This window comes from Oncorhynchus tshawytscha, unplaced genomic scaffold (genome assembly GCF_018296145.1).
Source record: "Oncorhynchus tshawytscha isolate Ot180627B unplaced genomic scaffold, Otsh_v2.0 Un_contig_7595_pilon_pilon, whole genome shotgun sequence".
In the NCBI taxonomy this organism is placed as follows: domain Eukaryota; kingdom Metazoa; phylum Chordata; class Actinopteri; order Salmoniformes; family Salmonidae; genus Oncorhynchus; species Oncorhynchus tshawytscha.
The window spans coordinates 2,501-30,000 of NW_024609091.1; the positions used below are offsets into that span (position 1 = coordinate 2,501).

At 45.8% G+C, this 27,500-nt stretch overlaps 1 protein-coding gene across 1 annotated transcript in view; it reads right to left on the reverse strand.

Moving 5' to 3' along the window:
- The window catches only part of LOC121844263 (cdc42-interacting protein 4 homolog), a gene marked incomplete at its 3' end in the record, with an annotated part of 35,394 nt that overhangs the window by 1,971 nt on the left and 5,923 nt on the right, over positions 1-27,500 (reverse strand). The window contains 12 exon segments of the mRNA XM_042314176.1: positions 207-316; positions 4,403-4,432; positions 7,070-7,234; positions 7,622-7,662; positions 7,665-7,767; positions 11,393-11,521; positions 15,916-16,020; positions 19,666-19,706; positions 19,709-19,727; positions 20,465-20,612; positions 21,405-21,458; positions 21,808-21,923. Coding sequence (XP_042170110.1) covers positions 207-316; positions 4,403-4,432; positions 7,070-7,234; positions 7,622-7,662; positions 7,665-7,767; positions 11,393-11,521; positions 15,916-16,020; positions 19,666-19,706; positions 19,709-19,727; positions 20,465-20,612; positions 21,405-21,458; positions 21,808-21,923 — 1,061 coding nt within the window.

Here is a 27,500-nt window from a genome sequence, read left to right on the forward strand (position 1 = left end):
AATCTCAATTGCAAACTCCTCGCCTCCTTCTCAAAACCCATTGGTTGAGAAAGCCAGAGGTCCCTCCCCTCTGACCTGAGAGAGGAGAGAACACGCGAGGAGAATGTCATTGAGATTCTCCCAGTGATGGACAGAGACAGTAAGATTGTGAGATCGCCGCCGTCACTGTGGTGATGATGTCAGAGTGGCGGGGGAGGCGGGGCTACCTCTGGTCCAGCTCCTTTTGAAGTTCCTTGGTGATGTCATCAATCTTGGACTGAAGTCTCTTCTTCCTCTGTTCTGGAGGCAGGTGAGAGAAGTCCTCAGCAGCTGGAGACTGGGGGGGGGAGAGAGAGAGAAGGGGGCGAGAGAGAAGGGGGCGAGAGAGAGAGAGGAGGTGGCGGAGAGAGAGAGAGAGGAGGGGGCGAGAGAGGAGGGGGCGAGAGAGAGCGAGAGAGGAGGGGGCGAGAGAGAGCGAGAGAGGAGGGGGCGAGAGAGAGCGAGAGAGGAGGGGGCGAGAGAGAGAGAGAGAGGAGGGGGAGAGAGAGAGAGAGAGAGGGGCGAGAGAGAGAGAGAGGAGGGGGCGAGAGAGAGGGCGAGAGAGAGGGCGAGAGAGAGAGAGAGAGAGGAGGGGGCGAGAGAGAGAGAGAGAGAGAGAGGAGGGGGCGAGAGAGAGAGAGAGAGGAGGGGGCGAGAGAGAGAGAGAGAGGAGGGGGGAGAGAGAGAGAGAGAGGAGGGGCGAGAGAGAGAGAGAGAGGAGGGGGCGAGAGAGAGAGAGAGGGAGGGGGGCGAGAGAGAGAGAGAGGAGGGGGCGAGAGAGAGAGAGGAGGGGACCGGAGAGGAGGGGACCGGAGAGGAGGGGACCGGAGGGAGAGAGAGGAGGGGACCGGAGGGAGAGAGAGGAGGGGACCGGAGGGAGAGAGAGGAGGGGACCGGAGGGAGAGAGAGGAGGGGACCGGAGGGAGAGAGAGAGAGGAGGGGGCAAGAGAGGAGGGGACCGGAGGGAGAGAGAGAGGAGGGGGCGAGAGAGGAGGGGGCGAGAGGGAGAGAGAGAGAGGAGGGGGCGAGAGAGAGAGGAGGGGGCGAGAGAGAGAGAGGAGGGGGCGAGAGAGAGAGAGGAGGGGGCGAGAGAGAGAGAGGAGGGGGCGAGAGAGAGAGAGGAGGGGCCGGAGGGAGAGAGAGAGGAGGGGGCGAGAGAGGAGGGGACCGGAGGGAGAGAGAGAGAGGAGGGGGCGAGAGAGGAGGGTACCGGAGGGAGAGAGAGAGGAGGGGGCGAGAGAGGAGGGGCCCAGAGGGAGAGAGAGAGGAGGGGGCGAGAGAGGAGGGGACCGGAGGGAGAGAGAGAGGAGGGGGCGAGAGAGGAGGGGACCGGAGGGAGAGAGAGAGGAGGGGACCGGAGGAGAGAGAGAGAGGAGGGGACCGGAGGGAGAGAGAGAGGAGAGGGGACCGGAGGGAGAGAGAGAGGAGGGGACCGGAGGAGAGAGAGGAGGGGACCGGAGGGAGAGAGAGGAGGGGACCGGAGGGAGAGAGAAAAGGGGGCGAGAGAGGAGGGGGTGAGAGAGAGAGGGAGAGAGAGAGAGGAGGGAGAGAGAGAGAGGAGGGGGCCGGAGGGAGAGAGAGAGAGGGGGCGAGAGAGAGAGAGGAGGGGGCGAGAGAGAGAGAGAGGAGGGGGCCGGAGGGAGAGAGAGAAGAGAGACAATGACATTTGAAATGTCTATTATTTTTGAAATGTTGTGAGTTTAATGTTTACTGTACATTTTTACAGTTTATTATCTAGTTCATTTGCTTTGGCAATGTTAACATGCGTTTCCCATGCCAATAAAGCCCCTTAAATTGAATTGAGAGAGGAGGGGTGAGAGAGCAGGTGAGCGAGAGAAAGCAAGATAGATGAGGGTGAGGTGTTATGCTCACACTCAGAGTAAAGAAACGTGTTGGACATAAACCTGAGTTAGTGATAAATATCCCTCAATTATTACCGAAACCGCTTTAAAACCTCAAAACCAGACAAGGTTCTGTTTAACCCCTCAAAACCAGATACGGGTTCTGTTTAAACCCCTCAAAACCAGACACGGGTTTTGTCCCAAAGGCCCTCCTTCCTCCTGAAGTGAAAACTTCCACCATATGAAAGGACGTAAGAATATCTTCCATTAGCCCACGTCTCCCCCACGTCTCCCCCAATCTAACGCTGTAATAACTAGCCCACGTCTCCCCCAATCTAACGCTGTAATAACTACCACGTCTCCCCCAATCTAACACTGTAATAACTAGCCCGCGTCTCCCCCAATCTAACGCTGTAATAACTAGCCCGCGTCTCCCCCAATCTAACACTGTAATAACTAGCCCGCGTCTCCCCCAATCTAACACTGTAATAACTAGCCCGCGTCTCCCCCAATCTAACGCTGTAATAACTAGCCCGCGTCTCCCCCCAATCTAACACTGTAATAACTAGCCCGTCTCCCCCAATCTAACGCTGTAATAACTAGCCCGCGTCTCCCCCAATCTAACGCTGTAATAACTAGCCCGCGTCTCCCCAATCTAACGCTGTAATAACTAGCCCGCGTCTCCCCCAATCTAACGCTGTAATAACTAGCCCGCCCCTCCCCCAATCTAACGCTGTAATAACTAAGCCCGCGTCTCCACCAATCTAACGCTGTAATAACTAGCCCGCGTCTCCCCCAATCTAACGCTGTAATAACTAGCCCGTCTCCCCCAATCTAACACTGTAATAACTAGCCGCGTCTCCCCCAATCTAAGGCTGTAATAACTAGCCCGCGTCTCCCCCAATCTAAGGCTGTAATAACTAGCCCGCGTCTCCCCCAATCTAAGGCTGTAATAACTAGCCCGCGTCTCCCCCAATCTAAGGCTGTAATAACTAGCCCGCGTCTCCCCCAATCTAAGGCTGTAATAACTAGCCCGCGTCTCCCCCAATCTAAGGCTGTAATAACTAGCCGCGTCTCCCCCAATCTAAGGCTGTAATAACTAGCCCGTCTCCCCCAATCTAAAGCTGTAATAACTAGCCGCGTCTCCCCCAATCTAAGGCTGTAATAACTAGCCCGCGTCTCCCCCAATCTAAGGCTGTAATAACTAGCCCGCGTCTCCCCCAATCTAAGGCTGTAATAACTAGCCCGTCTCCCCCCAATCTAAGGCTGTAATAACTAGCCCGCGTCTCCCCCAATCTAAGGCTGTAATAACTAGCCCGCGTCTCCCCCAATCTAAGGCTGTAATAACTAGCCCGCGTCTCCCCCAATCTAAGGCTGTAATAACTAGCCCACGTCTCCCCCAATCTAACACTGTAATAACTAGCCCACGTCTCCCCCAATCTAACACTGTAATAACTAGCCCCGTCTCCCCCAATCTAACGCTGTAATAACTAGCCCACGTCTCCCCCAATCTAACACTGTAATAACTAGCCCACGTCTCCCCCAATCTAACACTGTAATAACTAACGTCTCCCCCCCACGTCTCCCCCAATCTAACGCTGTAATAACTAGCCCACGTCTCCCCCGTCTCCCCCAATCTAACACTGTAATAACTAGCCCACGTCTCCCCCAATCTAACGCTGTAATAACTAGCCCACGTCTCCCCCAATCTAACGCTGTAATAACTACCACGTCTCCCCCCCTAACACTGTAATCTAGCCCACGTCTCCCCCAATCTAACGCTGTAATAACTAGCCCACGTCTCCCCCAATCTAACGCTGTAATAACTAGCCCACGTCTCCCCCAATCTAACGCTGTAATAACTAGCCCACGTCTCCCCCAATCTAACGCTGTAATAACTAGCCCACGTCTCCCCCAATCTAACGCTGTAATAACTACCACGTCTCCCCACGTCTCCCCCAATCTAACACTGTAATAACTAGCCCCGTCTCCCCCAATCTAACGCTGTAATAACTAGCCCACGTCTCCCCCAATCTAACGCTGTAATAACTAGCCCACGTCTCCCCCAATCTAACGCTGTAATAACTAGCCCACGTCTCCCCCAATCTAACGCTGTAATAACTAGCCCACGTCTCCCCCAATCTAACGCTGTGATAACTAGCCCGCGTCTCCCCAATCTAACACTGTAATAACTAGCCCACGTCTCCCCCAATCTAACACTGTAATAACTAGCCCACGTCTCCCCCAATCTAACGCTGTAATAACTACCACGTCTCCCCCACGTCTCCACCAATCTAACGCTTTAACATTTGTGAGATGTAGTGAACAAGTGCACACTTCAGGAGACAGGAGATATTATTGGGACGCACCCCAGACGTTGAGGTCCACAGCACTGCTGGTTGTTATCTTTGTCCTCTCAACACCTCCAGAGTACTGACTGGATAACATCTAACCGTAGAAACCCTGATCTAAACCATAGAAACCCTGATCTAAACCGTAACCATAGAAACCCTGTTCTAAACCGTAACCATAGGAAGTGTTACCATGTGCTTGTCAGCATTTATCCTCTGGAACTTGAGAAGGATGGACACTCATCGTGAGACACACACACACATAGATAAACAGAAACACACAATACACACGTTTGTCACAATACAACAAAATGTCCTCATCCACCAATCAGCATTGGGCTTACCTGTCCATCTAGCCCAGGGCTGTCCAATCCCTGGTCCTGGAGGGCCCAAACACTTCTGGTTTTCATCCCCTCCTCCTAATTAGGGACTAATTCAGACCTTGGACACCAGGTGAGTGTAATTAAGTACCAGGTAGAAACAAAAACAAGAAGTGTTTGGGCCCTCCAGGAACGGAATTGGGCAGCCCTGATCTAGCCAATCAGTCTCTGTTGTTGGAACCTTGGACCCCTGTGACTCACCTGAGTATGCTGGTTACCCAATACACTGATCGGGGACCAGTTTTCCTCCCATAATCCTAACCGGATCCATTAGATACTAATCTAAGCACTGATCTAGGACCAGATTACCCTCCTACAATCCTAACCTGAACCATTAGATACTAACCTAACCACTGATCCAGGACCAGATTACCCTCCTACAATCCTAACCTAGGACAGTTTGGGAAACACCAAACTGTCCTCAGATCTAGGGAGACTCACCGGTCTGTGCAGAGCCCTGAAGGTAGCAAGGCGAGGTTTGACAGAACGGTTAAACTCTCTCAGGCAGAAAGAGAGAGGGGCGCGACCCAGCTTAGAGGGTTGGGGGGGGAAGGGGTTGGGAGGGAAGGATGAGGAAAGGGGGAGGGGGCAGAGATAGAGGGTTATGAGACCTGGGGAGGGAAGGATGAGGAAAAGGAGGAAGACAAGGTGGGAAAGGAGAAAACCACTGGAGAAGGAGAGAGAGACACCATAAAGAAAAACAAAAGAGGATTAAGGCTATCAGAAAACCACTGGAGAAGGAGAGAGACACCATAAAGAAAAACAAAAGAGGATTAAGGCTATCAGAAAACCACTGGAGAAGGAGAGAGACACCATAAAGAAAAACAAAAGAGGATTAAGGCTATGAGAAAACCACTGGAGAAGAAAATACCCTGAAGAAACACTATGTAGAGACATAGAATCATTACACACACACACACACACACACACACACAGAGAGAGCTCTTTGAATTGAGAGAGAAAGAGACATCGCAGAACTATGGCCCCTCAGGTGTAAGAGGGGGAGCAGAGAGGTGTGGAATGTGCCTGTGTATAGAGGGGGTCTGATTAACCAACACGCAGAACTATCCTATGACCAGGGAGCAGAGAGGTGTGGAATGTGCCTGTGTATAGAGGAGGGTCTGATTACCCAACACTAAGAACTATCCATGCCCCTGACCAGGCTTTTCCAATGATAGAGATGAAGGATGAAAAGAATGCTGTAGCCCAATGACAGAGGAAGAGAAGAGAGATGGGTAGAGGACAGGAGGGAGACGAAAGAGAAGAGAGATGGGTAGAGGACAGGAACGAAAGAGAAGAGAGATGGGTAGAGGACAGGAGAGGACGAAAGAGAAGAGATGGGTAGAGGACAGGAGGGAGACGAAAGAAGAGAGATGGGTAGAGGACAGGAGGACGAAAGAGAAGAGGATGGGTAGAGGACAGGAGGGAGGAAGAGAGAGACGAAAGAGAAGAGAGATGGGTAGAGGACAGGAGGGAGACGAAAGAGAAGAGAGATGGGTAGAGGACAGGAGGAGACGAAAGAGAAGAGATGGATGGGACAGAGGACAGGATGGGTAGAGGGAGAAGAGAAGAGAGATGGGTCGAGAGCAGAGGACAGGAGGGAGACGAAAGAGAAGAGAGATGGGTAGAGGGCAAGATTCCCCCGTGGGCGGTCGTCTGAGCAGATGGTCGAGGCAGGAAGAGACGTTATTATAATAATAACAAAAATGTGACCCAGTAGACTGTCCCCCCGTAAGACCGAGAAGAGACCGTCCCCCAGTAAGGCAGAGAAGAGACCGTCCCCCAGTAAGGCAGAGAAGAGACCGTCCCCCAGTAAGGCAGAGAAGAGACCGTCCCCCAGTAAGGCAGAGAAGAGACCGTCCCCCAGTAAGGCAGAGAAGAGACCGTCCCCCAGTAAGGCAGAGAAGAGACCGTCCCCCAGTAAGGCAGAGAAGAGACCGTCCCCCAGTAAGGCAGAGAAGAGACCGTCCCCCAGTAAGACAGAGAAGAGACCGTCCCCCAGTAAGACAGAGAAGAGACCGTCCCCCAGTAAGACAGAGAGAAGTCCCCCAGTAACCGTCCCCCAGTAAGACAGAGAAGAGACCGTCCCCCGTCCCCCAGTAAGACAGAGAAGGACCGTCCCCCGTCCCCCAGTAAGACTGGATTGAAAATAACAATAATAATTTCATCCCTTGATTATTTGCAGGAATACTTTGGAACAGATTTCCTGAATTTAAACATTGTTTTACATAATTCCTGGTCATTTGCAGTCAATAATTTCTTTTACAAATGTTATATTCTATTCCCATTTTGTTAAAACAAAAACTTTTTGGGGCCCCAAAAAATGACTCTGTTGCAGGTGTACAGTGTAGTGTTCAGGGTGCTAGTATATACCTTGTTCTTGTGGCTGAAGGGCCATAGTTTAGTGCGTATTTTAGGTTGGTTGAGGCTGGTGTCTGACGTAGGTTAGTGTGTAGGGTGTAGTGTGAAGGGTACATACCTTGGTTTTCTTGTGACTGAAGGGCCACAGTTTAGTGCGTATTTTAGGTTGGTTGAGGTTGGCGTCTGAGGAGGCTGGTTTGATACCTTGGCTGTAGTCTTCAAAGTCCACTTCAGCCGGTCGCTCAAAACCTGACTTGTGTTGTTCTATAAACCGCAAGGAGTCCTGAAAGACACACAGGACATGGCAAGTGAGAGTGTGTGTGTGTGTGTTGTTGTGTGTGTATGCATGCTTGCATCCGTGTGTGTTAGCACCTGTGTGTGTGTGTTGGTGTGTGTATGCGTGCTTGCGTCGGTGTGTGTGTGTTGGTGTGTGTGTGTGTGTGTTGGGGTGTGTGTTGGTGTGTGTATGCATGCTTGCTTCAGTGTGTGTTAGCATCCGTGTGTGTGTTGTTGTGTGTGTGTTGGTGTTTGTGTGTGTGTTGCGTGTGTGTTGTGTGTGTTGGTGTGTGTATGCGCTTGCCATACGGTGTGTGTTAGCATCCGTGTGTGTGTGTGTTGGTTGTTGTGTTGGGGTGTGTATCCATATGCGTGCTTGCGTGTGTGTTCTCACCTGTTTGCCGTTGGTGTTCCGCCCTGCCATACTGATCCCACCAGACATTTAGTGATGATGGGTAAAACCTTCTTCTCTACCTCAGCAAACTGACTGTAGCCCTCTGCCAAGCACCTGATACGCCGCTCATCCATATCCTGCAGCTTCTACACACACACATTATATACACACACATTATACACACACACACACACACCTCTGCCTAGCATCTGGTACGCCGCTCATCCATATCCTGCAGCTTCTACACACACACACACACACACACACACACACATTATATACACACACACACATTATATACACACACACACACAAAAAACAGTCCTGTATAACTGACCTTGAGGGGACACAAAATTCAGTCCCATTCAAAATTATATTTTCGCTAACCCCTAAATTAAACCTATCCTTAAAGCCTAGCGCCTAACCCTAATTCCAACCTTAACCCTAAACCCCTAGACTAACAAAATGTCCCCAGTTGGATCTAATGTTTGTTTGTTTACTATTCTAGTAGAGACTTCTGGTCCCCACAAGTATAGTTAAACACATCCACACACACCACACACACACATTACAGTACCAGTCAACAGTTTGGACATTCCAGGGTTTCTTTATTTTTTACTATTTTCTGTTTATATTTGAGATTCTTCAAAGTAGCCACCCTTTGCCTTGATGACAGCTTTACACACTCTTGGCATTCTCTCAACCAGCTTCATGAGGTAGTCACCTGGAATGCATTTCAATTAACAGGTGTGCCTTGTTAGAAGTTAATTTGTGGAATTTCTTTCCTTCTTGATGCGTTTGAGACAATCAGTTCTGCTGTGACAAGGTAGGGGTGGTATACAGAAGATTTGGTAAGAGACCAAGTCCATATAATGGCAAGAACAGCTCAAATAAGCAAGAGAAACGACAGCCTATCGTTACTTTAAGACATAAAGGTCAGTCGATCTGGAAAATGTCAACAACTTTGAAAGTTTCTTCAAGTGCAGTCAAAAAAACCATCAAGAGCTATGATGAAACTGGCTCTCATGAGGACCGCCACAGGAATGGAAGACCCAGAGTTACCTCTGCTGCAGAGGATAAGTTCATTAGAGTTACCAGCCTCAGTTATTGCAGCCCAAATAAATGCTTCAGAGTTCAAGTAACAGACACATCTCAACATCAACTGTTCAGAGGAGACTGTGTGAATCAGGCCTTCATGGTCAAATTGCTGCAAAGAAACCACTACTGAAGGACACCAATAAGAAGAAGAGACTGGCTTGGGCCAAGAAACACGAGCAATAGACATTCGACCAGTGGAAATCTGTCCTCTGGTCTGATGAGTCTAAATTTGAGATGTTGTTTCCAACCGCTGTGCATTTGTGAGACGCAGAGTAGGTGAACGGATGATCTCTACATGTGTGGTTCCCACCGTGAAGCATGGAGGAGGAGGTGTGATGGTGTGCTTTGCTGGTGACACTGTTAGTGATTTATTTAGAATTCAAAAGGCACACTTAACCATCATGGCTACCACATCATTCTGCGCTTAGTGGGACAATCATTTGTTTTTCAACAGGACAATGACCCAACACACCTCCAGGCTGTGTAAGGGCTATTTGACCAAGGAGAGTGATGGAGTGCTGCATCAGATGACCTGGTCTCCACAAATCACTCGACCTCAACCCAATTGAGATGGTTTGGGATGAGTTGGACCGCAGAGTGAAGGAAAAGCAGCCAACAAGTGCTCAGCATACGTGGGAACTCCATCAAGACTGTTGAAAAAGCATTCCACATGAAGCTGGTTGAGAGATTTCCAAAAAGAGTGTGCAAAGCTGTCATCAAGGCAAAGGGTGGCTACTTTGAAGAATCTCAAATATAAAATATATTTTGATAACTTTTTTTGGATCCTACATGATTCCATGTGTTATTTCAGAGCTTTGATGTCTTCACTATTATTCTACAATATAGAAAATAGTCAATATTAAGAAAAACCCTTGAATGAGTTTGTGTCCAAACCTTTGACTGGTACTGTGTATACAGTGTATATACAGTTGAAATCGGAAGTTGACATACACTTTAGCCAATTACATTTAAACTTAGTTTTTCACAATTCCTGACATTTAATCCTAGTAAAAATTCCCTGTCTTAGTTCAGTTAGGATCACCACTTTATTTTAGGAATGTGAAATGTCTGAAAAATAGTAGAGAGAATTATTTATTTCAGCTTTAATTTCTTTCATCACATTCCCAGTGGGTCAGAAGTTTATATACACTGAATTTGTATTTGGTAGCATTGCCTTTAAATTGTTTAACTTGGGTCAAACGTTTCGGGTAGCCTTCCACAAGCTTCCCACAATAAGTTGGGTGAATTTTGGCCCATTCCTCCTGACAGAGCTGGTGTAACTGAGTCAGGTTTGTAGGCCTCCTTGCTCGCACACGCTTTTTCAGTTCTGCCCACAAATGTTCTATAGGATTGAGGTCAGGGCTTTGTGATGGCCAATCCAATACCTTGACTTTGTTGTCCTTAAGCCATTTTGACACAACTTTGGAAGTATGCTTGGGGTCATTGTCCATTTGGAAGACCCATTTGCAACCAAGCTTTAACTTCCTGACTGATGTCTTGAGATGTTGTTTCAATATATCCACATAGTTTTCCTGCCTAATGATGCCATCTATTTTGTGAAGTGCACCAGTCCCTCCTGCAGCAAAGCACCCCCACAACATGATGCTGCCACCCCCGTGCTTCACGGTTGGGATGGTGTTCTTCGGCTTGCAAGCCTCCCCTTCTTCCTCCAAACATAACGATGGTCATTATGGCCAAACAGTTCTATTTTCCTTTCATCAGACCAGAGGACATTTCTCCAAAAAGTACGATCTTTGTCCCCATGTGCAGTTGCAAACCGTAGTCTGGCTTTTTTATGATGGTTTTGGAGCAGTGGCTTCTTCCTTGCTGAGCGGCCTTTCAGGTTCTGTCGATATAGGACTCGTTTTACTGTGGATATAGATACTTTTGTACCTGTTTCCTCCAGCATCTTCACAAGGTCCTTTGCTGTTGTTCTGGGATTGATTTGCACTGTTCGCACCAAAGTACGTTCATTTCTAGGAGACAGAACGTGTCTCCTTCATGAGTGGTATGACGGCTGCGTGGTCCCATGGCGTTTGTTTGTACAGATTAACGTGGTACCTTCATCCCAATGATGAACCAGAGGTGGAGGTCTACAATTGTTTTTCTGAGGTCTTGGCTGATTTCTTTAGATTTTCCCATGATGTCAAGCAAAGAGGCACTGAGTTTGAAAGTAGGCCTTGAAATGCATCCACAGGTACACCTCCTATTGACTCAAATGATGTCAATTAGCCTATCAGAAGCTTCTAAAGCCATGACATCATTTTCTGGAATCTTCCAAGCTGTTTAAAGGCACAGTCAACTTAATGTATATAAACTTCTGAGCCACTGGAATTGTGATACAGTGACTTATAAGTGAAATAATCTGTCTGTAAACACAAATGTTGGAAAAATAACTTGTGTCATGCACAAAGTAGATGTCCTAACCGACTTGACAAAACTATAGTTTGTTAATTCTTGTTAACAAACTATAGTTTTGTTAAGTCGGTTAGGACATCTACTTTGTGCAACGACACAATTCATTTTTCCAACATGGAGTGGTTGAAAAACAAGATTTAATGACTCCAACCTAAGTGTGTTTAAACTTCCGACTTAAACTGTGTATATATATATATATATATATCTCACACACACACACACAACGTAAGTAAATCAGTAAGTAAAGTGTGTTACATTAAACAGCTGCGGTATCTCTGTGTAGTAGAAGGTGTTCTGTTCCTTGTTGTATTTCTGGAGCTGGGCGGCATAGTCGTTCCTGCACTCCTCCGCTGTGTGTGTCTTCACATGGGCATGCTGCTTCACCTGAACACACACCTGTATTAACTGGTATACAGGTACGTATGCTGCTTCACCTGAACACACACCTGTATTAACTGGTATACAAGTACGTATGCTGCTTCACCTGAACACACACCTGTATTAACTGGTATATAGGTACGTATGCTGCTTCACCTGAACACACACCTGTATTAACTGGTATATAGGTACGCATGCTGCTTCACCTGAACACACACCTGTATTAACTGGTATATAGGTACGCATGCTGCTTCACCTGAACACACACCTGTATTAACTGGTATATAGGTACGTATGCTGCTTCACCTGGACACACACACCTGTATTAACTGGTATATAGGTACGTATGCTGCTTCACCTGAACACACACCTGTATTAACTGGTATATAGGTACGTATGCTGCTTCACCTGGAACACACCTGTATTAACTGGTATATAGGTACGTATGCTGCTTCACCTGGACACACACCTGTATTAACTGGTATATAGGTACGTATGCTGCTTCACCTGGACACACACCTGTATTAACTGGTATATAGGTACGCATGCTGCTTCACCTGGACACACACCTGTATTAACTGGTATACAGGTACGTATGCTGCTTCACCTGGACACACACCTGTATTAACTGGTATATAGGTACGTATGCTGCTTCACCTGGACACACACCTGTATTAACTGGTATATAGGTACGTATGCTGCTTCACCTGGACACACACCTGTATTAACTGGTATATAGGTACGCATGCTGCTTCACCTGAACACACACCTGTATTAACTGGTATATAGGTACGTATGCTGCTTCACCTGAACACACACCTGTATTAACTGGTATATAGGTACGTATGCTGCTTCACCTGAACACACACCTGTATTAACTGGTATATAGGTACGCATGCTGCTTCACCTGAACACACACCTGTATTAACTGGTATATAGGTACGCATGCTGCTTCACCTGAACACACACCTGTATTAACTGGTATATAGGTACGTATGCTGCTTCACCTGAACACACACCTGTATTAACTGGTATACAGGTACGTATGCTGCTTCACCTGAACACACCTGTATTAACTGGTATACAGGTACATATGCTGCTTCACCTGAACACACCTGTATTAACTGGTATATAGGTACGTATGCTGTTTCACCTGAACACACCTGTATTAACTGGTATATAGGTACGTATGCTGCTTCACCTGAACACACACACACACACACACCTGTATTAACTGGTATTTAGGTACGTATGCTGTTTCACCTGGACACACACACACCTGTATTAACTGGCATAAAGGTACGTATGCTGTTTCACCTGAACACACACCTGTATTAACTGGTATATAGGTACGTATGCTGTTTCACCTGGACACACCTGTATTAACTGGTATATAGGTACGTATGCTGCTTCACCTGGACACACACACACACCTGTATTAACTGGTATACAGGTACGTATGCTGCTTCACCTGAACAACACACACCTGTATTAACTGGTATATAGGTACGTATGCTGCTTCACCTGGACACACCTGTATTAACTGGTATATAGGTACGTATGCTGCTTCACCTGGACACACACACACACACACCTGTATTAACTGGTATATAGGTACGTATGCTGCTTCACCTGGACACACCTGTATTAACTGGTATACAGGTACGTATGCTGCTTCACCTGGACACACACCTGTATTAACTGGTATATAGGTACGTATGCTGCTTCACCTGAACACACACCTGTATTAACTGGTATATAGGAACGCATGCTGCTTCACCTGAACACACACCTGTATTAACTGGTATATAGGTACGTATGCTGTTTCACCTGGACACACACACACCTGTATTAACTGGTATACAGGTACGTATGCTGCATCACCTGGACACACACACACACACCTGTATTAACTGGTATATAGGTACGTATGCTGCTTCACCTGGACACACACCTGTATTAACTGGTATATAGGTACGTATGCTGCTTCACCTGGACACACACACCTGTATTAACTGGTATATAGGTACGTATGCTGCTTCACCTGAACACACACACCTGTATTAACTGGTATATAGGTACGTATGCTGCTTCACCTGAACACACACACCTGTATTAACTGGTATATAGGTACGTATGCTGCTTCACCTGAACACACACACCTGTATTAACTGGTATATAGGTACGTATGTTGCTTCACCTGAACACACACACCTGTATTAACTGGTATATAGGTACGTATGCTGCTTCACCTGAACACACACCTGTATTAACTGGTATATAGGTACGTATGTTGCTTCACCTGAACACACACACCTGTATTAACTGGTATATAGGTACGTATGCTGCTTCACCTGAACACACACCTGTATTAACTGGTATATAGGTACGTATGCTGTTTCACCTGGACACACCTGTATTAACTGGTATATAGGTACGTATGCTGCTTCACCTGGACACACACACACACACACACACACCTGTATTAACTGGTATACAGGTACGTATGCTGTTTCACCTGAACACACACACACCTGTATTAACTGGTATATAGGTACGTATGCTGTTTCACCTGGACACACCTGTATTAACTGGTATATAGGTACGTATGCTGCTTCACCTGGACACACACACACACACACCTGTATTAACTGGTATATAGGTACGTATGCTGTTTCACCTGGACACACCTGTATTAACTGGTATACAGGTACGTATGCTGCTTCACCTGGACACACACCTGTATTAACTGGTATATAGGTACGTATGCTGCTTCACCTGGACACACACCTGTATTAACTGGTATATAGGTACGTATGCTGCTTCACCTGAACACACACCTGTATTAACTGGTATATAGGTACGCATGCTGCTTCACCTGAACACACACCTGTATTAACTGGTATATAGGTACGTATGCTGCTTCACCTGAACACACACACCTGTATTAACTGGTATATAGGTACGTATGCTGCTTCACCTGAACACACACACCTGTATTAACTGGTATATAGGTACGTATGCTGCTTCACCTGAACACACACTGTATTAACTGGTATATAGGTACGTATGCTGCTTCACCTGAACACACACCTGTATTAACTGGTATATAGGTACGCATGTTGCTTCACCTGGACACACACCTGTATTAACTGGTATATAGGTACGTATGCTGCTTCACCTGGACACACCTGTATTAACTGGTATATAGGTACGTATGCTGCTTCACCTGAACACACACCTGTATTAACTGGTATATAGGTACGTATGCTGCTTCACCTGAACACACACCTGTATTAACTGGTATATAGGTACGTATGCTGCTTCACCTGAACACACACCTGTATTAACTGGTATATAGGTACGTATGTTGCTTCACCTGGACACACACCTGTATTAACTGGTATATAGGTACGTATGTTGCTTCACCTGAACACACACCTGTATTAACTGGTATATAGGTACGTATGTTGTTTCACCTGGACACACACACACCTGTATTAACTGGTATACAGGTACGTATGCTGCATCACCTGGACACACACACACACACCTGTATTAACTGGTATATAGGTACGTATGCTGCTTCACCTGGACACACACCTGTATTAACTGGTATATAGGTACGTATGCTGCTTCACCTGGACACACACCTGTATTAACTGGTATACAGGTACGTATGCTGTTTCACCTGGACACACACCTGTATTAACACGCATGCTGCTTCACCTGAACACACACCTGTATTAACTGGTATATAGGTACGTATGCTGCTTCACCTGAACACACACACCTGTATTAACTGGTATATAGGTACGTATGCTGCTTCACCTGAACACACACACCTGTATTAACTGGTATATAGGTACGTATGCTGTTTCACCTGAACGACACACCTGTATTAACTGGTATATAGGTACGTATGTTGCTTCACCTGAACACACACACCTGTATTAACTGGTATATAGGTACGTATGCTGCTTCACCTGGACACACCTGTATTAACTGGTATATAGGTACGTATGCTGCTTCACCTGACACACACACCTGTATTAACTGGTATATAGGTACGTATGCTGCTTCACCTGGACACACCTGTATTAACTGGTATATAGGTACGTATGCTGCTTCACCTGAACACACACCTGTATTAACTGGTATATAGGTACGTATGTTGCTTCACCTGGACACACACCTGTATTAACTGGTATATAGGTACGTATGTTGCTTCACCTGAACACACACCTGTATTAACTGGTATATAGGTACGTATGTTGCTTCACCTGGACACACACCTGTATTAACTGGTATATAGGTACATATGCTGCTTCACCTGGACACACCTGTATTAACTGGTATACAGGGACGTGGTGTGAACGTTAATCTGTGAGTGTGTGTACCTTCTCAACATCTGCTTTCACAGCGTTTGTGTCGTTCTCAATTTTCTCCGCTTGTTGTGTGGCTTTCTCTGCCTCTCCCCACTCCTTGGCAAAACGCCTCTTAGTCTGCACACCACACACACACACACACACACACACACACAGAGAGAGAGACTTGGTTTAGTGAGGGTTATCGGGGATCATCAACTGCATTCAGCCACGGGACGATTACTTCCTGAGCAGATGGACGGTCAGAGGGCCATAACATATTTACAGATCATTTGTAGACTGACCAAAACAATCATTTCAAACGTTGCTTACATTTATATATGATCCCGTCTCTCTATTAGGAGTGGGAATACTGGGGAACACATTTATATATGATCCCGTCTCTCTATTAGGAGTGGGAATACTGGGGAACACATTTATATATGATCCCGTCTCTTAGGAGTGGGAATACTGGGGAACACATTTATATATGACCCGTCTCTCTATTAGGAGTGGGAATACTGGGGAACACATTTATATATGATCCCGTCTCTCTATTAGGAGTGGGAATACTGGGGAACACATTTATATATGATCCCGTCTCTCTATTAGGAGTGGGAATACTGGGGGACACATTTATATATGATCCTGTCTCTCTATTAGGAGTGGGAATACTGGGGAACACATTTATATATGATCCTGTCTCTCTATTAGGAGTGGGAATACTGGGGAACACATTTATATATGACCCTGTCTCTCTATTAGGAGTGGGAACACATTTATATATGATCCCGTCTCTCTATTAGGAGTGGGAATACTGGGGAACACATTTATATATGACCCCGTCTCTCTATTAGGAGTGGGAATACTGGGGAACACATTTATATATGATCCTGTCTCTCTATTAGGAGTGGGAACACATTTATATATGATCCCGTCTCTCTATTAGGAGTGGGAATACTGGGGAACACATTTATATATGACCCCGTCTCTCTATTAGGAGTGGGAATACTGGGGGACACATTTATATATGATCCCGTCTCTCTATTAGGAGTGGGAATACTGGGGAACACATTTATATATGATCCCGTCTCTCTATTAGGAGTGGGAATACTGGGGAACACATTTATATATGATCCCGTCTCTCTATTAGGAGTGGGAATACTGGGGAACACATTTATACATGATCCTGTCTCTCTATTAGGAGTGGGAATACTGGGGAACACATTTATATATGATTATGTCTCTCTACTAGGAGTGGGAATACAGGGGAACACATTTATATTTGATCCTGTCTCTCTATTAGGAGTGGGAATAAATTTATATATGATCCTGTCTCTCTATTAGGAGTGGGAATACTGGGGAACACATTTATATATGATCCCGTCTCTCTATTAGGAGTGGGAATACTGGGGAACACATTTATATATGATCCTGTCTCTCTATTAGGAGTGGGAATACTGGGGAACACATTTATATATGATCCCGTCTCTCTATTAGGAGTGGGAATACTGGGGAACACATTTATATATGATCCCGTCTCTCTATTAGGAGTGGGAATACTGGGGAACACATTTATATATGATCCTGTCTCTCTATTAGGAGTGGGAATACTGGGGAACACATTTATATATGATCCCATCTCTCTATTAGGAGTGGGAATACTGGGGAACACATTTATATATGATCCCGTCTCTCTATTAGAGTGGGAACACTGGGGAACACATTTATATATGATCCCGTCTCTCTATTAGGAGTGGGAATACTGGGGAACACATTTATATATGATCCCGTCTCTCTATTAGGAGTGGGAATACTGGGGGACACATTTATATATGATCCCGTCTCTCTATTAGGAGTGGGAATACTGGGGAACACATTTATATATGATCCCGTCTCTCTATTAGGAGTGGGAATACTGGGGAACACATTTATATATGATCCCGTCTCTCTATTAGGAGTGGGAACACTGGGGAACACATTTATATATGATCCCGTCTCTCTATTAGGAGTGGGAATACTGGGGAACACATTTATATATGATCCTGTCTCTCTATTAGGAGTGGGAATACTGGGGAACACATTTATATATGATTCTGTCTCTCTACTAGGAGTGGGAATACTGGGGAACACATTTATATATGATTCTGTCTCTCTACTAGGAGTGGGAATACTGGGGAACACATTTATATATGATTCTGTCTCTCTACTAGGAGTGGGAATACTGGGGAACACATTTATATATGATTCTGTCTCTCTACTAGGAGTGGGAATACTGGGGAACACATTTATATATGATTCTGTCTCTCTACTAGGAGTGGGAATACTGGGGAACACATTTATATATGATTCTGTCTCTCTACTAGGAGTGGGAATACTGGGGAACACATTTATATATGATCCCGTCTCTCTATTAGGAGTGGGAATACTGGGGAACACATTTATATATGATCCTGTCTCTCTATTAGGAGTGGGAATACTGGGGAACACATTTATATATGATTCTGTCTCTCTACTAGGAGTGGGAATACAGGGGAACACATTTATATTTGATCCTGTCTCTCTATTAGGAGTGGGAATACATTTATATATGATCCTGTCTCTCTATTAGGAGTGGGAATACTGGGGAACACATTTATATATGATCCCGTCTCTCTATTAGGAGTGGGAATACTGGGGAACACATTTATATATGATCCCATCTCTCTATTAGGAGTGGGAATACTGGGGAACACATTTATATATGATCCCGTCTCTCTATTAGGAGTGGGAATACTGGGGAACACATTTATATATGATCCCGTCTCTCTATTAGGAGTGGGAATACTGGGGAACACATGTATATATGATCCCATCTCTCTATTAGGAGTGGGAATACTGGGGAACACATGTATATATGATCCCGTCTCTCTATTAGGCACATTTATATATGATCCCGTCTCTCTATTAGGAGTGGGAATACTGGGGGACACATTTATATATGATCCCGTCTCTCTATTAGGAGTGGGAATACTGGGGAACACATTTATATATGATCCCGTCTCTCTATTAGGAGTGGGAATACTGGGGAACACATTTATATATGATCCCGTCTCTCTATTAGGAGTGGGAATACTGGGGAACACATTTATATATGATCCCATCTCTCTATTAGGAGTGGGAATACTGGGGAACACATTTATATATGATCCCGTCTCTCTATTAGGAGTGGGAACACTGGGGAACATATTTATATATGATCCCGTCTCTCTATTAGGAGTGGGAACACTGGGGAACACATTTATATATGATCCCGTCTCTCTATTAGGAGTGGGAATACTGGGGAACACATTTATATATGATCCCGTCTCTCTATTAGGAGTGGGAATACTGGGGAACACATTTATATATGATTCTGTCTCTCTACTAGGAGTGGGAATACTGGGGAACACATTTATATATGATTCTGTCTCTCTACTAGGAGTGGGAATACTGGGGAACACATTTATATATGATTCTGTCTCTCTACTAGGAGTGGGAATACTGGGGAACACATTTATATATGATTCTGTCTCTCTACTAGGAGTGGGAAACTGGGGAACACATTTATATATGATTCTGTCTCTCTACTAGGAGTGGGAATACTGGGGAACACATTTATATATGATTCTGTCTCTCTACTAGGAGTGGGAATACTGGGGAACACATTTCCAACAATGTAAATCACTTGGAGCTGACTTCCTGGGGGGGACCGTGGGTTATAGGGGTTATAACATATTCACCCTCAATCACACAGAAACTCACATTCTCTAGCTGTTTGAAACTGATCTCCAAGTTCTGTTGAGCTTTTTGGCATCGGCCAGGTACTGGGGGAGAGAGAGAGATTAGTTAGATGACAACATCAAAGTGAGTTCAACATGTCGGTGATGTTATCTCCCTCCCTCCCCCCTCTCCCCCATCTCTCCCCCTCCCTCTCCCCCATCTCTCTCTCCCCCTCCCTCTCCCCTCCCTCCATCTCTCCCCCTCCCCTCCCTCCATCTCTCCCCCTCCCTCCATCTCTCCCTTCTCCCCCCCCCCTCTCCATCTCCATCTCTCCCCTCCCTCTCCATCTCTCCCCCCTCCCTCTCCATCTCTCCCCCTCCCTCTCCATCTCTCCCCCCTCCCCTCCATCTCTCCCCCTCCCTCTCCATCTCTCCCCCTCCCTCTCCATCTCTCCCTCCCTCCCTCTCCATCTCTCCCTCCCTCCCTCTCCATCTCTCCCTCCCTCCCTCTCCATCTCTCCCTCCCTCCCTCTCCATCTCTCCCTCCCTCCCTCTCCATCTCTTCATCTCTCCCTCCCTCCCTCTCCCTCTTCCCCCCCCTCCCCTCCCTCTCCATCCCTCCCTCTCCCCTCCCCCCTCCCCTCCCCCTCTCCCTCCCTCCCTCCCTCCCTCCCTCCCTCTCCCTCCCCTCCCTCTCCCCCCCTCTCCCCTCCCTCTCCCCATCTCTCCCCCTCCCTCCCTCTCCCCATCTCTCCCTCCCCCCCCTCCCTCTCCCCATCTCTCCCCCCCCCCTCCCTCCCTCCCCATCTCTCCCTCCCTCTCTCTCTCCATCTCTCTCTCACTGTTTTGCGTTCTTGTTTGAGGTCCTGAAGGTATTTGGTGAGTTCTACACAGATTCCAGTCATCATGTTCTCTGCTATCAGCTCTCTCTGGCCCGCATAGTCATTCAGCTCATTCACAATGTCCTGGAATGACTGGTGATTGGTGAACCTGCAGGTGGAGGGGCAACAAGACCGAGGGGATAGAGAGAGATTAGTTAGATGACAACATAGCCACTCTCTAGCCACTTTAAACTATGCCACTTTGTTTACATACCCTACATTACTCATCTCATATGTATATACTGTACTCGATACCATCTACTGCATCTTGCCTATGCTGCTCTGTACCATCACTCATTCATATATCTTTATGTACATATTCTTTATCCCCTTACACTTGTGTGTATAAGGTTGTAGTTGTGGAATTGTTAGGTTAAATTACCCGTTGGTTATTACTGCATTGTCGGAACTAGAAGCACAAGCATTTCGCTACACTTGCATCAACATCTGCTAACCATGTGTATGTGACAAATAACATTTGATTTGAATGTGATTGGTTCACCTCCAGGAAACAGGGTTCAAGGGTTGTATGTTATTGGTTCACTTCCAGGAAACAGGGGTAAAGGGTTGTATGTTATTGGTTCACTTCCAGGAAACAGGGGTAAAGGGTTGTATGTTATTGGTTCACTTCCAGGAAACAGGGATAAAGAGTTGCATGTGATTGGTGGGATAAAGAAATCTGTCTGTCTAATAAAGACAAACACGAGAGACAAAGGATAAGCACAGCATTCATCTGATAATCACTAACTGATTAGAGAGAGGACACAGACAGAGACAGAGAGACAGACACAGACAGAGAGAGACAGAGAGACACAGACAGACAGACGCAGACAGAGAGGCAGACAGAGAGGCAGACAGAGAGGCAGACAGAGAGGCAGACAGAGAGGCAGACACAACTCACCCACACTCTTGCTCCTCCTTGCTGCCTCGTTTAAGGTATTTCTTGGAGAGGTTTCTGAGAGGAAGAGAGAATGTCAGGGTTACATTCTAACAACTAATTAAAATACACAGACACACTGCACAGACACACAGACAGACAGACAGACAGAGACAGACACACAGACAGACAGACAGACAGACAGACAGACAGACAGACAGACAAAAACAGACACAGACAGAGCACACAGACAGAGCGAGACACACACACACACACACACACACAGAGACACACACACACAGAAACACACACACAAAGAGAGAGACACAGACAGAGCACACAGACAGACAGACAGAGCACACAGACAGACATACAGACAGACTGTCTGTGTGTCTGCTCTGTCAGACAGAAACAGGCAGACAGACACCTGAGTTGCTTGGCGTAGTTCTGTTCTATCTCGGTCCGTTCTCTCACAAACTTCACATATCGGTCCACCAGATCCAGTCCTGACTGGGTGTGTTTATCAATACCATCATACTGGTCCTACAGACAGGAGAGACAGAACAGGGTTAGATACTGGACTGACACAACACACTCCTCTATACAGTAGTAATATAACTACTAGTTACTGATATAACACACTCCTCTATACAGTAGTAATATAACTACTAGTTACTGACATAACACACTCCTCTATCCAGTAGTAATATAACTACTAGTTACTGATATAACACACTCCTCTATACAGTAGTAATATAACTACTAGTTACTGATATAACACACTCCTCTATACAGTAGTAATATAACTACTAGTTACTGATACAACACACTCCTCTATACAGTACAGTAGTAATATAACTACTAGTTACTGATATAACACACTCCTCTATACAGTAGTAATATAACTACTAGTTACTGATATAACACACTCCTCTATACAGTACAGTAGTAATATAACTACTAGTTACTGATATAACACACTCCTCTATACAGTAGTAATATAACTACTAGTTACTGATATAACACACTCCTCTATACAGTAGTAATATAACTACTAGTTACTGATATAACACACTCCTCTATACAGTAGTAATATAACTACTAGTTACTGATACAACACACTCCTCTATACAGTACAGTAGTAATATAACTACTAGTTACTGATATAACACACTCCTCTATCCAGTAGTAATATAACTACTAGTTACTGATATAACACACTCCTCTATACAGTAGTAATATAACTACTAGTTACTGATATAACACACTCCTCTATACAGTAGTAATATAACTACTAGTTACTGATATAACACACTCCTCTATACAGTAGTAATATAACTACTAGTTACTGATATAACACTCTCCTCTATACAGTAGTAATATAACTACTAGTTACACTCCTCTATACAGTAGTAATATAACTACTAGTTACTGATATAACACACTCCTCTATACAGTAGTAATATAACTACTAGTTACTGATACAACACACTCCTCTATACAGTACAGTAGTAATATAACTACTAGTTACTGATATAACACACTCCTCTATACAGTAGTAATATAACTACTAGTTACTGATATAACACACTCCTCTATACAGTAGTAATATAACTACTAGTTACTGATATAACACACTCCTCTATCCAGTAGTAATATAACTACTAGTTACTGATATAACACACTCCTCTATACAGTAGTAATATAACTACTAGTTACTGATATAACACACTCCTCTATACAGTAGTAATATAACTACTAGTTACTGATATAACACACTCCTCTATCCAGTAGTAATATAACTACTAGTTACTGATACAACACACTCCTCTATACAGTAGTAATATAACTACTAGTTACTGATATAACACACTCCTCTATACAGTAGTAATATAACTACTAGTTACTGATATAACACACTCCTCTATACAGTAGTAATATAACTACTAGTTACTGATACAACACACTCCTCTATACAGTACAGTAGTAATATAACTACTAGTTACTGATATAACACACTCCTCTATACAGTACAGTAGTAATATAACTACTAGTTACTGATATAACACACTCCTCTATACAGTAGTAATATAACTACTAGTTACTGATATAACACACTCCTCTATACAGTAGTAATATAACTACTAGTTACTGATACAACACACTCCTCTATACAGTAGTAATATAACTACTAGTTACTGATATAACACACTCCTCTATACAGTAGTAATATAACTACTAGTTACAGGACAGGAACACTACTCCTCTATACAGTAGTAATATAACTACTAGTTACTGATACAACACACTCCTCTTTACAGTAGTAATATAACTACTAGTTACTGATATAACACACTCCTCTATACAGTAGTAATATAACTACTAGTTACTGATATAACACACTCCTCTATACAGTAGTAATATAACTACTAGTTACTGATATAACACACTCCTCTATACAGTAGTAATATAACTACTAGTTACTGATATAACACACTCCTCTATACAGTAGTAATATAACTACTAGTTACTGATATAACACACTCCTCTATCCAGTAGTAATATAACTACTAGTTACTGATATAACACACTCCTCTATACAGTAGTAATATAACTACTAGTTACTGATATAACACACTCCTCTATACAGTAGTAATATAACTACTAGTTACTGATATAACACACTCCTCTATACAGTAGTAATATAACTACTAGTTACAGGACAGGAACACTACTCCTCTTACATCACTCCACCAGCCAGTTGTACAGGTATATCCTCTTCACTATGTATCCAACCCTGGTCTCTGTCTGACAGACAATCTGCAATCTACGGGCTGGGTTGAGTTCACTCTCACTCACACACTCTGACTCACTCACTATGTGGGTATCTACGGGCTGGGTTGAGTTCACTCTCACTCTCACACTCTGACTCATTCACTCACCCTGGTCTCTGTCTATCTCTACGGGCTGGGTTGAGTTCACTCTCACTCTCACACTCTGACTCACTCACTATGTGGGTATCTACGGGCTGGGTTGAGTTCACTCTCACTCACACACTCTGACTCACTCACTGTGTGGGTATCTACGGGCTGGGTTGAGTTCACTCTCACTCTCACACTCTGACTCACTCACTATGTGGGTATCTACGGGCTGGGTTGAGTTCACTCTCACTCACACACTCTGACTCACTCACTATGTGGGTATCTACGGGCTGGGTTGAGTTCACTCACACTCTGACTCACTCACTATGTGGGTATCTACGGGCTGGGTTGAGTTCACTCTCACTCTCACACTCTGACTCACTCACTATGTGGGTATCTACGGGCTGGGTTGAGTTCACTCTCACTCTCACACTCTGACTCACTCACTATGTGGGTATCTACGGGCTGGGTTGAGTTCACTCTCACTCTCACACTCTGACTCACTCACTATGTGGGTATCTACGGGCTGGGTTGAGACTGACTCACTCACATGTGGGACAGACTCTCCTCACACTCTGACACTCACATGTGGGATCTAGGCTGGGTTGAGACTCTCACTCACACTCTGACTCAGACATGTGGGACAGGCTGGGTTGAGACTCTCTCTCAGAGACAGATCAGGCAGACTCTCCTCACAGACTCAGACAGATCAGACGGGCTGGGTTGAGACTCTCACTCTCCTCACTCACTCACAGACAGACTGGGTTGAGACTCTCCTCAGAGTATCTACGGGCTGGGTTGAGTTCACTCTCACACTCTGACTCACTGACTATGTAGGTATGTAGGGATCTCTCTCCATGGTGACTGAGACACAGATAGACTCTCCTCAGAGACAGACAGACAGACAGACTCTCCTCAGAGACAGACAGACAGACAGACTCTCCTCAGAGACAGACAGACAGACTCTCCTCAGAGACAGACAGACAGACGGACTCTCCTCAGAGACAGAGACAGACAGACAGACTCTCCTCAGAGACAGACAGACAGACAGACAGACAGACTCTCCTCAGACAGACAGACAGACAGACTCTCCTCAGAGACAGACAGACAGACTCTCCTCAGAGACACAGACAGACAGACTCTCCTCAGAGACAGACAGATAGACTCTCCTCAGAGACAGACAGACAGACTCTCCTCAGAGACAGACAGACAGACTCTCCTCAGAGACAGACAGACAGACTCTCCTCAGAGACAGACAGACAGACTCTCCTCAGAGACAGACAGACAGACTCTCCTCAGAGACAGACAGACAGACTCTCCTCAGAGACAGACAGACAGACTCTCCTCAGACTCTCCTCAGAGACAGACAGACAGACTCTCCTCAGAGACAGACAGATAGACTCTCCTCAGAGACAGACAGATAGACTCTCCTCAGAGACAGACAGATAGACTCTCCTCAGAGACAGACAGACAGACTCTCCTCAGAGACAGGCAGACAGACTCTCCTCAGTGACAGACAGACAGACAGACTCTCCTCAGAGACAGGCAGACAGACAGACTCTCCTCAGAGACAGGCAGACAGACTCTCCTCAGAGACAGACAGACAGACTCTCCTCAGAGACAGACAGACAGACAGAGACAGACAGACTCTCCTCAGAGACAGACAGACAGACTCTCCTCAGAGACAGACAGACAGACTCTCCTCAGACTCTCCTCAGAGACAGACAGACAGACTCTCCTCAGAGACAGACAGATAGACTCTCCTCAGAGACAGACAGATAGACTCTCCTCAGAGACAGACAGACAGACTCTCCTCAGAGACAGACAGACAGACTCTCCTCAGAGACAGACAGACAGACTCTCCTCAGAGACAGACAGACAGACTCTCCTCAGAGACAGGCAGACAGACTCTCCTCAGAGACAGACAGACAGACTCTCCTCAGAGACAGACAGACAGACTCTCCTCAGAGACAGACAGACAGACTCTCCTCAGAGACAGACAGACAGACTCTCCTCAGAGACAGACAGACAGACAGACTCTCCTCAGAGACAGACAGACAGACAGACTCTCCTCAGAGACAGACAGACAGACAGACTCTCCTCAGAGACAGACAGACAGACTCTCCTCAGAGACAGACAGACAGACAGACTCTCCTCAGAGACAGACAGACTCTCCTCAGAGACAGACAGACAGACTCTCCTCAGAGACAGACAGACTCTCCTCAGAGACAGACAGACAGACAGACTCTCCTCAGAGACGCAGATAGACTCTCCTCAGAGACGCAGATAGACTCTCCTCAGAGACGCAGATAGACTCTCCTCAGAGACGCAGATAGACTCTCCTCAGAGACGCAGATAGACTCTCCTCAGAGACGCAGATAGACTCTCCTCAGAGACGCAGATAGACTCTCATCAGAGACAGACAGACAGACTCTCCTCGGAGACGCAGATAGACGCTCCTCGGAGACGCAGATAGACTCTCCTCGGAGACGCAGATAGACTCTCCTCGGAGACGCAGATAGACTCTCCTCGGAGACGCAGATAGACTCTCCTCGGAGACGCAGATAGACTCTCCTCGGAGACGCAGATAGACTCTCCTCGGAGACGCAGATAGACTCTCCTCGGAGACGCAGATAGACTCTCCTCGGAGACGCAGATAGACTCTCCTCGGAGACGCAGATAGACTCTCCTCGGAGACGCAGATAGACTCTCCTCAGAGACGCAGATAGACTCTCCTCAGAGACGCAGATAGACTCTCCTCAGAGACAGACAGATAGACTCTCCTCAGAGACAGACAGACAGACTCTCCTCAGAGACAGACAGACTCTCCTCAGAGACGCAGATAGACTCTCCTCAGAGACGCAGATAGACTCTCCTCAGAGACACAGAGACACAGAGGCTGCATCCCCTACTACTAACCAGGCCCACTAGGGGTCTGGTCTAAAGTAGTGCACTATGTTGGGAATATAGTGCCATTTGGGATGTAGCCATGTACTAAACAGAGCTAATGATCTGAATAGAGGTATTTATACAGAACACATTTACTACAGTCTTGTCCTCAATACTACATCTGAACCAGGACAGAGAGAGAGAGAGAGGTAGGGAGAGGGAACGAGAGGGGACGAGGGGACAGGGGGGTGAGACAGAGGGAGGGGACGAGCGAGAGAGAAAGAGAAAGGAGAGAAAAAGAGAGAGAAAG